This window comes from Mus caroli, chromosome 4 (assembly GCF_900094665.2).
Source record: "Mus caroli chromosome 4, CAROLI_EIJ_v1.1, whole genome shotgun sequence".
NCBI lineage: Eukaryota > Metazoa > Chordata > Mammalia > Rodentia > Muridae > Mus > Mus caroli.
The window spans coordinates 93,752,925-93,770,440 of record NC_034573.1 but is presented as its reverse complement, the minus strand read 5'-3'; the positions used below and the strand labels follow the sequence as shown (position 1 = coordinate 93,770,440).

Here is a 17,516-nt window from a genome sequence, read left to right as displayed (position 1 = left end):
AAAAAAAAAAAAAAAATTATACCTGGCTTTCTATCAAGCATAAACTATCTCAATATGTAATAGTAAAAATAGTCCATTCTACTCTAGAGAGCCCAGGCATATTTAGCAGCAAGGTGATTTCTAAGAGACTTAGCAATCTTTAATTGTTTCTTAAAATTTTACTTCCTTTACCCAAATATACTTACCTCTCTTACAATTGTAGAATTCTCTAAATATTTCACCTGATATTGAAGTGGAAATGGTGCCATTGTTTGGCTGTCCCAAGAAATCTTTAAATTACCATCATCTGTGACTTCCATATGCAAACCTAGGGGTGGATCGGGTTTCACTTAAGAAAAAAAAAAGATAAAAAGACTTTTAAGCTGGTCAATTTTCAGGGCAATCGTCTATGAATAAAATGAAGTTGAGATGAATAGCTTATCTTTCAACTACTTAAAATGTTAAATGTTAACATTTGAGGGTTAACTACAGAGCTAAAGCAGAGGGGCAGAATGGGCCTTTTCCTTGCTCCATCCCAGCGTTCATCCCAGCAAACTCTGTCTTCATTCTTTCACCTGCGTGGGAAAGGCTGGAAATCAGCAAATGAGACGGTTTTGATAAATGTGATTGCCGTCTATAAAAAGTCTACCTAACTTCATGTTGCTAGTAATTTTCAGTCTTACTTGGAGTCGCTGCCTAGTCCCGGTCACTGTGCCTGCTTTTCCTGGTCATGAGGACAAGCACAGTGTGCAGAACAGTATTCAGAAAATGCACAGACAGACCTGGGCAAAGTCAGCATGTCTATCCATGTAAACTAGCAATCCAAAGCACACCTACTTAACTCAGAACAAACATGACTGTGCAAAGAATGCACCATTAGAAGGACGTGACTCTCTATATAGACATAGAAGTGGGATGTTTGAACGTAATGGGGATTTTTAACTAACTAAATGATTTCTGAATTCAAATGTACATATTAACACTTGTATATGTATATGCATATATAAGTACTTGATTATTTCAACCAATAAGAAAACATTTTAAATATGTGAAGAAACCATCTTACAAGCAAAGATTACTTTAATAAATTATGGTTCATACCATAAAGGTATGAACTCAAGCAGCCATTAAAACTCACACTGCAGTGGAATATTGAAAATCTTTAACTTCTGAAGTTCAAGGGACTTACTGCAAATTCATACTTGGTTTTGTAAAGCGTATTGTTTGGATTTCTATGTATGTGTGTATGCGCCTGTGCATGGTATGTTCATCAGTTGCCCTAGGAAACCAGAAAGCAACGTCCGAGCCTCCAACAGCTACAAGCAGTTGTGAGCTGCCATGTGGGTGCAAGGAACCGAACCTGGGTCTTCAGCAAGTGCTTCAAATGGTGAGCCATGTCTCCAGGCTCCATACTTGTGAAATTAACAAATAGAGTGTTTCTTTTCAATAAAGAAGAAGTGTGTGTGAATGGCAAACTGTACATCCATTTTCACCTCAGCATGTCTCTAAATTTGCAAGGTGTATATAATGAATAGAAATTGATGAGTTCGTGACCATTGCCATCACAATAACACACATTTAGTGGTTTCAATGATATTTTCAACCCAAACTGGTATAGTTCTCACACATCCTATCTGTTCAGGAATTTAGAGATGTTGTTTTGTCTTTTCCTTTATTCAAATCTGAAGACACTTATTTTTTGTGACTTGTTGCAAGTTTAAGTTATTATAAAAAGGGGGAGCTAAACACTAACATGCCAATTTTACCATATTCCCAGGAGCAAAAACAACACGGAAACTTAAAAAAATAAATACTTGTCTCCCTCTTACCCCTCACTCTCTCCCCTCCTCCTCTCCCTTTGTCTTCTCTCCTCTCTCCTTTCTCTTTGTCTTCTCCTCTCCTCTCTCCTCTCCTTTACTCTCTCTTTCTCTCTAGCCTTTCCCCCTCTCTTTCTTCCTCTCTCTTTCTACCTTCTCTCTTTCCCCCTGCCTTTCTATAATAAAGCTCTTAAACCATAAAAAAATAAAAATAAAAAATAGATACAGTAAAGAATAGTGAAATTACATGCAATTGCAGGCTATTTCACATTTCCTATCTTTGCAGTCATATGAAAACATAGGTAAAGATATATACGTATCTTTATGTATTAATTAAAGATGCTTCCCTGGCTCTCCTATACCCAGCCCAGCACTGCTGCCGCTCACCCACTCATCAAGAGTTGGGGAGACTTACCTTCCACCTAAGCAGCCTACCTGGGTCAGCTCCTTCTCACCAATCACAAACTCAGCTGTGATCGAGATAACTACCCTTTACCAAGTCTGGTGTCACTCTTCATCTAAGTTTATTCTGTTTCTTGGCACACTGTGCCACATACCTGCAAACACCTTCAGTGAAATGTTTTTTTATCCACAGTTTCTAAGACAACACAGTCTCCTTAAGTCTTACTAAAGTCAGTTAGCATTTTCCTTCCTAAATTCTAACTGGATGATCTGACAGAATCCATATGCTAACAACTCTCAATGGTAGATAGATAGATAGATAGATAGTCCCCCTGAACTTTGGAGTCTTATATCCAACTGCTTAGTCAATATCTTGTAGGACTCTAAGACTCATCTCAAACACAAAGTGACCTTGATTTATGCATATGCACCCAACCCCCAGCATTCCTCTCTAAAGAACTGGTGTTTTCATTGATGGAGATTTTTAGGGACCAACTGAAGGATAAACCTTAATTCCTCTCTGTCCTCCAGCTCCTACAAAGGAATCTTATCAGCTGCATACACCTTTATTGCAACAGCCCTAAACCGACTGGCCAATCTCTACAGCCTCCCATCTAGGCTTCTCCTACCCACACACCTGATCTTTTCCCTTTAATAATTACATTCTTCACAAGGTAGAATAGAATCTGAACATACAGATACATGTGATCATATCACACGTCTGATCCTATCAACCCCTAATCAAAAGTTTCCATATGAATGGTATCAAATCCAAACTCTCTAACCCTGGCCTCTGGTGTTCTCTGTCCCTTATAACTCTGATCCAATCTCCTATGAGGCACACTCCACTAACTCCACACATGGGGACTTCTGAGTGCTCCTCACTCATCACAGGGACTTTTTTTTTTTTCCCTTGACACAGGGAATGTGTTCTGACTTGAAGCATTTCTTACTCTGGAGTTTTACATGTATACCTCTTCTTCGTTTAGTTAATACTAAATAGATCATTGACCATCACAGCGGAAATGACAATCCCCAAATAAACATTACTACATAATACATCTTCGTTCTTTCACAGCACTTACAAATTTTAAGTTCAAATATAAGAAATTGATTTTTTTCTAACATCCCAGTATTAGGGCAGAATTAAGAGGAATTTCTGAATACATATAAATTCAGTGGTCACATGCTACCTTCACTACTCTTCTTGGAAATCAAGTTAGATGCAGTGCTGATCTAAGTGCTTTTTGAATTACCTAGTTTTGAAAAGATAAGAATATGACACTAAATAAATATTTTATCACTTTTTCCTGTGACGTAATTCCACAATTGAATTGCTTAGGTATTATTATCATTATGTTACAAGAGAACCATGCTTATGTCTCTTGAGAACAAATTCGATTGCTAAAGATTGTTAAACAAGGGTCCAAAAGAACCATCTTAGGTCATGTAAAAAGAAGCAATGTTTGGAGCTGTGCATAAAATTGTGAGAGAGAAATGGACAAGTGTGTTCAGTGGCATCAAGACCCACGAATCAAAGGCAAATGTGGAGAGTTGTTTGGGGGGGATGAGACTGCGCACCTGGTAAAGTGCCTATCACGTGAGTTTGGATCCCTAGCATCCCCATAAAACACAGGAACGTATGCACGGTGGTGTGTGCCTACACTCCTAGTGCCAAGGGGCCAAAGATACGAGGGTCCCTGCAGCCCAGGACCTAGCTAGTCTTGCCAAACTGGTGGGCTCCAGCCTCAGTGAGAAATCATCTCCCAATAAAGTAAAATAAAATAAAATAAAATAAAATAAAAAGGGAAGAGCAATAAAGGAGGAAATGTAACATTGACCTTTGGCCTCCTCATGCACCTGCACACATATGAAGAGTTGCATGTTATCATTTCAGAAAAGGGAAGCAAAAGATAGGAACACTGCTAAGTAGCACATAATGCCCCTCCCTGTATATATAAAACTAAGGAAGTACACTAATACCTGCCTATGTGATTGACATCTGTGAACTAAATATGTAAGTTTATTAAAGGAGGCTTGAGGATCTTTGCAATAAAAATAAAGAGAGGTGTCCCACCCATGTGAGGTTGTCTTGTACTTGGACTGTGTAGTGGATGGCTTGACTGTTTACTGCTCTGACTTGACTCTGCTCAGTGCTACAGCTCTGCTGTGTGAGTAGGAACCCTGCCCCATTCCTCACAGGGTCTCCAGCCTCTATGCTAAACCCTGCATATATGAATTCTAAGTTATATTTATTGGAGAAATAGGTTTTTAATAATTCTCAAAAATAGTTACCTATGATATAAACAGATGGTAATCAAACAATACACATCCATTCACTAAATCCAAGACTTAAAGGAGCCCAAGCTGCTTCAAGAGACCATTTCAGTGCTAATGGTAGAGATGTTTACTACTGTGAACACGTGGAGAAGCTGCCAATAACACCCTAGGACTAGCCGTGTTTTTCAGTAGTCATCACAGTGATGTAAGCCGGTGGAAATCTTTAACCCACAAGTAACCTTTCAACAGCTTTGCATGATTGATTTTCTTTTTCTTTTCTTTTTTTTTTTTTTTTTTTTTAGCGTCACTGTCACTCTGAAGTGCAACTTACCAACAAGCATGGGCTGCAGTGACATCAGAGGTGACTGAAAACTCACACCGGCAGATGTGATTTCCAAATACATCAGAAGAGCATAGTTGAGTTTGGCTCTGGGTACCAGCACATGACATTCACATCCCCGAAGACTGCAGTTGCACTGGACAGTCTGAAAGCTGTCTTTCAGTGGGGGCAGAGGCGAATCATCTATGACTTCAGGCCTATATTCAAATATAAGAACAAAATGTAAGATGGGTATGGAAACTGAGCAGATTTGGAAAGCAGGATATCAGATCCAGCTTAAAGGTGGGCTATATCAGAAAAAAAATAGAGAGGTAGAGCAGACTGACGGTCAAGGTAGCATAAGCAAGAGGGCAAAGGAACTAACAAGAAAGAGAAGCCACTGCCCTAACATACCACCCACAGTAGAAATAGCCTTAAAAACAAATATGAAATAAAAGCTTTTTCAGACATGCCTGAACTTAAGAATCATCTTCGGATCTGCATTATAAAAATGCTGTAGGAAGGCTCTGAGCACAGGAAAATAAAAGCTTGAAATCTGAGGTCACTCAAAGGAATAAAGTTTGACTACAAGGATAATTATTTATTGTCTGATTAAGTCAAGATTGGCAGCCATGTATTTATAGGGTATTGCATAGACCAAACTAAAGTATGCAGTATTAAAACCAAGCTTGAGGGAGCTGGTGCTGTACACCTGAAATGACACATGACATACAAAGTGGTATAGAGTTGCTTAGATTCGAAGACGTGTCATAATTCAAAAGCTACTAAAATATAAGTCATGTAGATAAAGCTAATAAGGAACAAAGCAGATTAAATGGAACAGTAGAAATATGCTAAAACTAACAGGTTGTGGTAGCGCATGCCTTTAATCCCAGCACTTGGGAGGCAGAGGCAGGCAGATCTCAAGTTTGAAGTCAGACTAGTCTACAAAGCAAGCCCCAGGTCAACTAGAGCTTCACAGAGAAACTCTGACTCCAAACTCCAAAATCCAAAACCCCAAAACAAACAACAAACAAACAAAAAATGGAGAAAAGAAGAAAAAATAGAAGGCTTGAGACTAGAGTTGGTGGCATTAAATGCGAATAGCCTAAATGTCTTGCTTAGAAGGCACTCAGTAGCGAATTGGGCAAAAAAATAAGACCTAATTATAAGCCTCTCATAAGAAATCAATTTTAACACTAAAACTCAAATTCACTAAAGAAGGTGGTTAGAAAAAGATATGCTATTTCAAGATAAATCAAAATAGAGTTGAAGAGCTACCTTAATGTCAATAAAGTTGAATGGAATACAATAATTATTTTCCAAGCTAAAGAAGTCATTCATATAAAAAAGAACTGTGGAGGAGGGTCACCAAAAGTACATACCATATGTGTGTACCTAATAGCAGGAAGAAATAGGCTATTTCATAACTACTCATGAAAAGTTCAACTCTTCTCTAATAATTAATATAATAAGTAGACAAAAGGAATCAGAATTAAGAGCCGAACAACACTGTTAAACAACTTGACCCATGTAGTGAGATTAGTTCTCCACATCCTAGCCATAGTAAGTTCACCTTGCAGCAAGCCATCATTTTAGCATTGCCAAACTGTACAAAACAAGCCATCCCTCCCCTAGAAGAACAGTGTTTGCCAAGAGCAGCAGACTTTCTGACAGGCCAAGGGGAAAGTAGACCCAAATATGGAACTTGCTACTATCTATTTAATTATTACTTACCTTCAAAAGTGAATAAGCTTGTTCATAGATATGAGAATGAGATATAGTGTTTGTGGTGGTTTGAAAAGGTATGGCCCCCGCAGATTCATGGGTTTGAATGCTTGGCCGTAGGGAATGGCACTATTAGGAGGCATAGCCTTATTGAAGGAAGTGTGGGCTTTGAGGTCATATATGCTCAAGCTACACCCAGTATGGCCCACCGTCTCCTTCTTGTCTGTGCATCAAGATATAGAATAGAACTCTTGGATCCTCCAGCACCATATCTGCCTGCATGTTGCTATGCTTCCTGCCATGACGATAATAGACTAAACCTCTAAAACTATAAGACAGCCTCAATTAAATGTTTTCCTTTATAGGAGTTGCTGTGGTCATGGTGTCTCTTCATAGTGATGGAACCCTAAGACACATGCGAAGAAGAAGAGAAGGAATCGTAGAGGCTGAGGGAGATGGCTCAGTGGGTAAAGTGCTTGCTATACAATCATGAGGACCTTACTTTGAATTCAATGAAGCCACATAAAAGCTGGATGTAATTGCAAGCGTCTATGATCCCAGTACTTTCACTATAAAATGGAAGTAGAAACAGGAGACTCCCGAGCAGCTCTCAGGCCAGCTAGCCTGATATGTTAGTAACAAACAAGACAGACACCCTGCTTCAAAATAAAATGGGATCTGATGACTGACACTCAAGGTTGTACTCTGACACCGCCCCCCCCACACACACACATTGCTAGTATTTAATTCTTATATGTGAACAAAATGTACTTGAAAGTACATAACGATGCAAGAACTTTTGTCAATTTGATTTTAAATTTGGCTTCTTTATGAACTTTACCTTGGGCAAAATTTTCTAGTTAGTGACATAAATATTTAGAACTTAAAATTCACCGTTAACAGCCACACAGGGTTTGTAGAAGGTACATTTGGTCCTCTGACTTTTGGTACATTTTTTTTCTTCCCAGAAAAAAATTTCTCTATAAAATCATTAGCATTCTAGAAAAAAAAAAAAAAAAAAAAAAAAAAACAGGCCTAAGCTAAACTAGTGTAAATGTGTACTATCTAAGGTCCTGACTTAGGAAAGTTGACAGTGAACCCCAGTCCTCAGTTCTTGAAGAACTTTACCTAATCTTAGCCTTACAAATTGCCTATTTGATGTTTCATACCAGTGAGCTGTAAAAATAGTTCCACAAAACTTTACCCTACTAATATCAAATAATACAAAGAATAATGATTCTTAGACCTCATTTGAAAAATTCACAGATTCTGTGTCTTTTAAAAAAACACAAACATTCTACCTCTACATGAGACCCACTGGATCAGCCAAGGTGGGAGGCTCTGACCTAGATAAGTCTTACAGAGGAGGTGAACTGTACTATTCTAAGTTCTCTCGCCAAACAAATGGAGAATCAAAGAGGACAAGGGGAAGAAAGAAGAAGAAAGGCATAAGCAGAAAGAGATCTCATGAGCAGTCTGATAGATTGAGGTGAGAGGTATGAATATCAACCTACTTCTGGCCCAGTTGTTGACAGGGCAGCTAGTTAACTCATAAACAGAGGTTGTTTAGAAGGAAGGTCAAGTCTCCCCAGGGCCAGAAGTAGAACTTAGAACACGGGGAAGAAGCTTTGCCTTAGTGGACCTCCACAGGGCCTGGATCCAACTACTTTTTCATAAAGCAATTTAAATTCTAAGAAGGAACTTTCCTTTTTAATGTTATCAAAGGAACAGAAGACAGGGTCCATGGTCAGGAGGGAAAGTTCCATCCTCATTGGCCTACCAGCTGAGCAAAATATGTCTAGCTCTCACACAAGGACATGGGAATAATGTGGTATCTAGCCCCTCCAGAAGTAAGTTAAATCAAGAAATGGCTCTGGGCAAGACAGAAGAGAGAAGGGCTTATCCACAGGAGAAACTAAGCTTCTAGAATGAATCCTAAAACTGCGGTAAGTCAGTGAGGTAGGAAAAGAAAGCCTAGTGACCCTGGGTCACTCAAAAAAAACTTTTCTGCTTCTCCCTGGTTAGGCAACATGCAGAACCTTCACGTCATCTCCATGGGTAATCCGGGGTCAGGCATTTCCTGGTAGAGAGGGAGATAAACAAGACTGTCTTAACATTGTGTCCATTAATACTGGACAGACACAAGCACAGCAAGAGCTGACTCTGTCCAGTGAAGCTGCTTGCCAGAGGGACACTCAGGAAAGGAGTTGGGTGTCTCCCATTAAGAAAGGGTGAAAAACAGGAGGTCATGAAATGAGACCCCAAGAGAGAAGCTAAGACTCATGGGAAACCATTCCTGAAGTTATGGGGGCGGGGAGGAAGAGTGGGAATAGCATGGTTGAGAGGAAAGCTAGTCAGAGTGTGGAATTCTACTCACCGAGTTTCTAGGAAAAGCAGATTTACCAGTGACGTCAAAGAATGTGCTTGACAATGCGTAAATTAGGTAGGGTCAATGAGAACAGTGAAACCAAGGCCCCGAAGCTGGGTTTTGTAACCACCATGTGCTGATTTAAAGAAAACAAAAACCAAAAACCAAACCAAAACAAAACAAAAGCTGGGGAACAAAAAAAAGGGAACCAGCCTTTCGTAAGCCAGGAAGGTCCAAACATCCATGTGACATGACAGGCAGCGCTTTCTCATCTGACCTGGTCCATGGTCCCCTGTGTTCTATGACTTCCCAGATCCTCGTCCAACTGTTTGTCTGTGTCTTGTATACTTACAAATGTTCTGTACTCTCTCCTGCCTACTCTTAATTTCTGCTGGGCACTCCTTAGTTCATGTGTCCTGTCCTTCTCTTTATTACATAGCCACACTTTCAAACTTGGCTTTAGCATTTTATATTTTTAAAACATACTTCAGCTCCACAACGAAGCATATTGTGTAGATATTTCCTAACAGGCTGAAACATTCCATCATCTAGGAAAGTTCTTTAAGTCAGACGGTAAATGACTCAAATAGCTTCAGGGAGTCCTTGAAACTGACCAGATTCACCAGCGCCTCCCACCCCCACTCCTCACCCCACCACTAAGGAAACAATAAGAAGCAGAAATCAGCCAGCCCAACTGGAAGAGGTTTAGACCAACTGAGTCACTTGTAAACTCAACCTGTTGAGCTGCCTCCATGTGTGCAGTGGGTCCCAGGTCCCCAGCTTTGGTGAGCAGCCATCTATGCTGGGGTGGGCTTTAGTGATGCAGCTGTATTTGAGTCATCTCTTCTCATATAAGTAACCCTTCACCCATATTCCTATACTTAATCCCCAAAAAACTCAGTGGTTGACCAAATTGGCCCTTGATGGTGTCCTCACTTTGGTCTGCCATGGGTGCCCTCTCTGGAGTGAATAGTTGTGTATGTCATCTCTCTAGGAAAAAAAGTGTGTGGTAAACACTATTACCCACACTCAGCTCAGAATTTGGTTGGACACAGTAGGGACCTTACAAAAGGAAAGAAAGAACTTCCTGGTCTAAAATAAACGTCTAAAGCAGTCCCAGAATATCACATTTCTCAGAGCTTCCCTTCTTCAAGTGCTCAGACAAACATTAATATCTGAGCTCAAACAATGCTTTTCCTTTGAGGACATATTTATAGGTTTTTTTTAAATCCTTTTTAAATATCAGATTTTAGCTCCTGGAAAAATATACTTTTTTTCTCACACTTTGAAAGATGTCTTTTGTGAATTTTAATGGAACAAGGGGGCGATTTCCTTAAAATAAAATAAAATGCCTTTAATTACTATTTTAAAGTAAATCTCAACATTTTTAAGTAAGTAAGCTTAATTATAAAACTTTGCCATACAACGCACTATGCATAAGATCATTAGCAGTATAAAAGCATTCAGAGATGTTAACGTGGTTTTCAAAATGGGGTTAGATCTAGAAGCTAAAGATCCCAGCATGACACTCAACAGTAAGCAACAGCCTGGAATCAGGATCTGGACAGAGGACAACGTATGTTCTCTCTGGCTTCCAAGCCCTCAGCCTTTCAGAAGAAATTGCCTTTCTGGGCATAAGCACCCTAGAAGCAGAGATTCCTCACTGATGAAAAAAAAAAAAAAAAGCAAAGAGCTTCCCACCCAGAAATGGAGCCAGCACTGATGACTGGACACCAGAACTGATTTTTAAAATCTAAACATGGATAAGATAACTCACTAAGCTTCTATTCTGAGCAGGCTATTTTACAACTCCCCACATCCGACCCCAGGCAAAGGATGACCCTGGATATATAGCATACAAGGACTATGACTAGGTCTGGAACTCCTGGCAGATTATGCCACAAAGAGTAACTGCCTGTGTGGACTGAGCCGCAAGTGGGAGACTGAATGCCCTAACAACTAGATACAGGTCAGGGATTTATCCATCCACCCTATGGAAGTATATTCCACTGATGATCATGACTGTTCTCATTTAAAAATTAGATTGTTTTAGCTTTCTTTTCTATTAAATAATAATAAAAAAAAGGACCAAAGACAGCTTGAGAGAGGAAGAGGTTATTTGGTGGACAGGTCAAGCCCATTATGGGGGAATGTGTCCACAAAATCCTCAAAGCAGGAACTTGAAGCAGAAAGCACAGAGGACTGCTGCTTTTTCACTTGATTTCTATCTAACTCAGGCCCACCTGCCCAGAATGGCACTGTCCAGGAGAGCTGGGCCCTCCACATCAACCAGCAGTCAGGAAAACGCTGCACAGACACATACATAGGCCAGTGAGGTGGAGGCAGCCCCTCACTGAGAGTACGTCCCAAGTATGTCTAGACTTGAGTCAAATTGACAAAATTTAACCAGTGCAACCAGTTGGTTGTGAAATCTGCTAGATCATAATTTGGTTAGCTGGTTCCCTCTCTAACCTGGCCAAAAAAGGAAATTAACTAGAATCTAATTATGATTTTCCCCCCATGTATCTGGCTGGTAAGCCAATGTATCCCAGGTGCAAGGACTGTCAAACTTGACCTTTCAGTCCTGTCTCAGCAATTACTAGTCACAAACAAAGGCAGCCATGGAGGTACAGATATAGTATTTCTACAAGTGTAGTTACTTTTATATTTTCAGCTCTCTTATGTATATCTTAAAGATAAATTAATATGGCTAACTTAGCTGTACAGGACCAAGCACCACCCGCACTGCCCTGACTCTCCTTTCTTATTTACAGGCACGGTCATTGAGCACAGAGGGAAAGCAGCATCACTGGGAGCACAGCTGTTGGGGGACATCTGTAACTCAGCATCTTTCTCCTTTTACAGATGGGTGTGGGGTCCAAGGTCTCATGAACCAATAGTCTACCACAGAGATGAAGACAGTAACTCTTCATATTTGACACTTTGACACTTCCTCTTGGCTGGTTTTTCTTTTTTTTTTCATTTTTTATACCTTTTTGAGGCTTTCTTTTATTTTTAATTATAGCTTAGGTAATAATACGAAGTACTAGGTTTAACTGCAACTTCTTCATAGCTATGTGCCTGTCCACTTTGGTCTCAGCCATTTCCTTCTCCAGTGCTCCTATATGGCCTCTTCTCCTCTGCAGCTGCTTCCCTAACCTGGGTTAGGGAACTAACCTGGGTTAGTTCTCCACTTTTGCTTTCCAATTATGTGTATTTCATTATTGTACTTCCCACTTTCCTTAAGATATTTTCCTCTCATCTCATGATCCCCTCTATAGACTCAGATCTACAAACACACATATAAATAATATAGATACACACGGAGATGCACACACTGCTATAGGTCTGTCATATGTGGTCTTTATGTTGAGGTTTCCTTCTATTCCTGATTTCTTCAAAGCTTTCATCCACAAAGGGATGTTGAACTCTGTCAAAGATCTTTCCTGTATCAATTGAGGTGATCATGTGAGATCTCTCCTTAAGTATATGATGGATTATATAATGATTTATGCATACTGAAGTAATAGGAATCAAGGCCCATTGCCTATGGCTTACAATGAATCACCAAGGGTTTGATGTATAAGAAGTCAGTATAAAGCTTTCCTGGTATAAGGTGGGAAAGGAAGTGCTAAGGAGAAATGCAATAGACTAAGTGTCCTTATTCGGATTTAGAGTTGATTATCTAATCAGTGGTCCCCTTTGACCAGAGTGACTCAGAGAAATCAACTAAACTTTACTTAAATTTTAGCTGTAAATTTCTCAAGCCCTGGGTCTCTTTATTCAATCACTTTAAAAAATAATTTTCCTTCTTTCATACAAATAGAATGGCACACATCAAAGGAATTACCTTAAAATCACTTTAGCCACCAACTGAGACCACAGAGGGGCTCAATGTACGTAATAGCTCACATGGCCATCTGGGTAGCACAACCTGAATTCCACTTGACAAAATACACATTGTTTAAAAAGCCAACAAGTAACTATGGCACAGGCTAAAGGCCTCACAAACATTCATTCGTCCTTTTATCACCAGCACTTCCTGTTGGAATTTGGATTCTTTTATTTTTGTTTATTTTATATATGTGAGTACAGTGTCACTGTGTTTAGATACAGCTTTAGAGCTTCAGCTGTGCTATAAGAGGAGGTGCACTTTCACTACCTGCTTTTCAGACCAAAGATAGAAGGGACATGTGTGCTTACCCATGAGCACATGTCTTTCAAAATACCTGGACTAAACATAAATAATTCATGTCTTTTTTGTTGTGACCCACTGACATTAACCAGGGCCACCAGAGTGATCCTAGAGCCTGGTGGACTTAACAGGGGGTTCACAAGTAAAAACAATGACTCCTCCTCTCCCAGAATTTATCTGTAGCTATTAGTTCAGCATGGAGGGTATGGCTATTTGAATAAGAATGGCCCCCACAGACTCATATATTTGAATACTTGGTTCCCAATTGGTGGAACTATTGGAAGGATTAGGAGATATGGCCTAGCAGGAGGAAGTGTGTCACTACGGGTTTGCTTTCAAAGGGGGTTTTAAAAGACTAGTACCATTCCCAAGGCACTCTCTGCCTCCTACTTTGCATTTTGAGATGTGAGTTATCCCTGCTGCCATACCTTTGCTCTGCCATCATGGACCCTAATCCTCTGATACCATAAGCTCAATTTAACTCTTTCTTTTATAAATTGGTCTGGTCATGATGTTTTATTACAAAAATTAACTAATACATAGAGTAGAGCGCCCCCCATGAAACCCTCACACACCCATGACTGACTATTGACAGAGCCAGCCTTGAACAGGTTCAGTGTAAGCAACCACAACCACTGTGAGTTTGTGATTTCAATATCCGTGCCCTGTCCAGAAGATGACTTTTTAAAGCCCTTCTCTCTATCTTTTACGTCTTACTATGTAGGTGTTTTTAAAGATAGAAGTGAAAGGTTTGTTTCATTTTAAGCACATTGCCCTCTCCCAGAATCTTTAAAATAGAGAGCTCTATGAAAACTCTATTGTTTTTTCTTATGACAGTTCAATTAACTAGCACACAGTGGAAACTAGGGTCTTCACTTTCCTCCTCATTCCATGTCATTAACGAAGCATTATCAGCTCTTTCAATGTGGGTGTTCTCCTGGACACATCTCTAATCTAGCTGCCCTCCCCAAAAGGCTGCCCCTGTAAGGGGGACTGCCTAGAAACCCAAGTCCTCCTGCCATGGCGGCTCTGAGTTCTACTGGCTTCGTGAATTCACCAGCTCATTAGAAAGCTCTTCATTCTCTCCATCACATCAGTCCCTCAACAAGACTACAGTCCTTTTAACACACCTCCAACTCCCATCCATTTAACTTCTTTTCACCAATATCAAGTTTTTAAAGCCATTCTGGTTGGCAATGTTTTTCATGTGGTTTGTACACAGTGAAAAACCTCTCACATCTAGCAAGTGGATGGGGATGCATCAGAAAGAACATGGGGTAATTTATATAATAAACACATTTGGCAATTCACACAGAGGCATATCTGACAACATCCACATTTCTTTTTGTCCATCCATATCTGCAGTATCTCTGTGCCTAAACAAACAGGAAAAGAGAGGGGAAATCTAATGGTGAAGATGTTGTATAAAAGACATCCAAACCACTCTTTACAATGTACACGGCTGCAAAAAGAGGTGCAGGGATGGGAGAGGGTCATAATCCACTTCTGTGCTTTAAACAAATCAGGTCATACAGCCAGCCAAATTAATTTCATCGGTACTCACAGATCATATAAAAGATGGACCTTAGAGTCATAATTCTTGAAGGGGTTCTTAGCTAATGGTTCCATATGACAGATGAATAATGTCAAGTCCCCTTTCATCCAGCACTCTATGTCCCAGTTTACACCTGCATTAAAAATAAACTGCATTAAACCTGAAAAACACTCTCAACAACCCAGTGAAAGAGAAGCACTAAATTGAATTTAGCAGTGTTCTGATACAACTTCTGCTACCCATTCTGAGAGGGGAAAGCAGGCCTGGGTAGGGATGTACTTAGGTGAGCCACTCAGTGTCTTCGACCCTCATTTTAGTCCCTTAGGCCCCCATCCCACCCCAGCCTGTTGTAAATCAGAGAATGAAATTCAATTATTATTCCTCAACTTCATTTTAATCTCAAGCCACCTAAACAGGATGGGACGCCCTTTTATTCCCCTCAGTTCATGTTTCCTTTTCAAGGGAAATCACTACATCAAATAAGACAACTACCTGTCGCCCCTTGTAAGGCCAGCTCCTAGAGATGGGAGAACATTTTCTGGCCTCCACGGGCAACTGAACACATGTGCCATTGTTTATACAGAAAAACATACATGGATGTAAACAAAAAATGAAAGTAAATCTTTAAAAAAAAAATCTATGACTAACAAGACAAAACTAACTTGAGACAACATTAACATATTTCTCCAAATGAGACGTATTCCCAGTTGCTGAGCACCTTGTATGAAGGAGAGACCTATGTGGCAGAGTAACAAATTGAAATCTTACTGTGAATCTATGAATGATAGCTATTATTTACCCTACTCATTTTAGTCACAAAAACAGTTCCCTTAGAAATGACCTGCTTATTAGCCACTTTCATACAAAATTATGAAATTTCCCCTCCAGAAGTAAAGAATGTGATAACGTTTTTATCCTTCAAGACTCATTACTAAGGCTCTGCTCATTCTTATCATATTTAAAAATCAATAGATTGACTAAGGCATTCCTTCTATTTATGAACTGAATTGAAATTATTCTTACTAACTTAGGCATCAGATCATCTAGTACTGGAGTCAGAGGTGGTCCGGAGGCTGCTGACTTGAATGGCAGAACCTGAACCTGTGCCTTCTTCAGGAGCAGCAAGTGCTCTTACCCACTGAGCCATCTCTCTAAACCTTTCTTACTCTTAAACTGGCTTAAACATGGGGTGCTTTTTTTCCACATAATCAAAAATGAGCAACTGGGTAGATGGGGGAACATCTGGCAACATCTGAAGATTTCTTTAGCTTGTTTTGTTTGCTGAGACAGGGTCTCACTCTGTAGTCCAGGCTGGACTGGAGCTGACAATCCTCCTGCATGTCTTTGTCTCTCACATGCCACTATGGTGGCTGGAGATATTTCCTTTATTACTGGGTAGAGACCAGGGATATCATTAAGCATTCTCCATTACAGAGGTCAATCTGAAGGATTATCTGGACTGAGGGGTCATTAGCATCAACTGTGAAATCCCAACTAACACTATACAAGACTCCTTACTTACGTACATCTATTTTCCCATATTTTGAGTCATTTCATCTAATTGACTCAATTAAGTCTTCTCTGTCCTTTCAAAAAACTTAGAAATAATTTTGTTGTTCTAATTTTCATATACAAAATTAACTAAGTTATCGGGGTGTAAAATCCTTATGACAACAATTAAACTCACTCAGCATAACATGTATTATTTCAGAGAGATTCTTAGCCTGCATAATTCATTATAATTCAGAAATATTTTTAAATTTAGTTACTTCAACAGTGTTGTTAATAATTTGATATTTTATCAATTTAAAGTGTGCATTTTCTACTTCCAAGAAAGTTTAGACCCCAAACAGTATATTTACAGGTAAAAAGAGTTCCCTTAATGACAGTTTTATAGAATATAAAACTATCAGAGCATATTTACTAGTTACACAATGAGCCCTAATTTTAATACTGACATAAAAATTATAATATATGTTAATTACATAAAAAGACATCTAATCCATAGCAGTTTCACAGAATTGAAACATATTACTGAATGCAGGCAGAACACAACACTATATATATTTGGGGCATAAAAGTACTTACCTAGCTGGCGAAAAACTGAAGCCTTCACTACTGAAGCCAGTGTCTTCCCTTCAGTGTTGTCTGTGAGTGCAGAGCAGTTTTGACCTTGCTCATTCCCAAAGCAACAGTGGAAGACTGTTTTGGATAACTCAGAAACGTAGATACCACTTGAATTAATTTTAGCTTCAACAACTGCTTCAGAAGCCCCCTTCAAAGCCGAGGCATTGTTTGGGGCTCCAGCAGGTGAGAGAAAGGAGTTATCGGTTGTGTTCGGTAGTCCACAAAACAACTTAAATTTCCAGGGAGAGATTGGATATGCCAGATTAAGTGCAGCTATCACATAAAGAAATTCTGCTAGGACAGCAAAAAGACAGAGAAAGCAAGCCATCATTGTCATGAAGATTAACTGGGAAGTACTTGAGATTAAATGGTAGAGCATTTTCAAGTAGAAATATTTAACCTTCAGAGTGCTGGATCAGAGTCTAATAAACAACCCTGAGCTTCTTCTACCTTCCAGAGAAGTAGACTTGAGAATGTGATACATTTACTGAACTAATTCCACCTCTCCTCTGGAAATTCTTGCATCAATTTTCCTCATTAATCTAACAAGTTTACATTTTAGTATGAAAAAATTTACATCAATTTTCTTCCCTTTTATATGAAAATTATCTAACTTTTCAGAATAAATAAGGAATATCAGAGTGCTTAATTTATCAATAAGCACTAAAGCACTCTCAAAATTCATTAAAAGACTCACAACAGTGTGTTAACAATTGTCACTGAACGCTTTCGGAGAGAGTTTGTCT

The 17,516-nt window shown here is 39.4% G+C and overlaps 1 protein-coding gene across 1 annotated transcript in view; it reads right to left on the bottom strand.

The window, feature by feature from the left end:
• Positions 1-17,516, bottom strand: part of Lepr (leptin receptor) — an 89,243-nt gene that overhangs the window by 57,322 nt on the left and 14,405 nt on the right. The window contains exons 3-6 of the mRNA XM_021159648.2: positions 16,732-17,061; positions 14,653-14,776; positions 4,810-5,015; positions 186-328 (exon numbers count right to left, since the gene is read on the bottom strand). Coding sequence (XP_021015307.1) covers positions 186-328; positions 4,810-5,015; positions 14,653-14,776; positions 16,732-17,061 — 803 coding nt within the window. The remainder of the gene's footprint in view (positions 1-185; positions 329-4,809; positions 5,016-14,652; positions 14,777-16,731; positions 17,062-17,516) is intronic.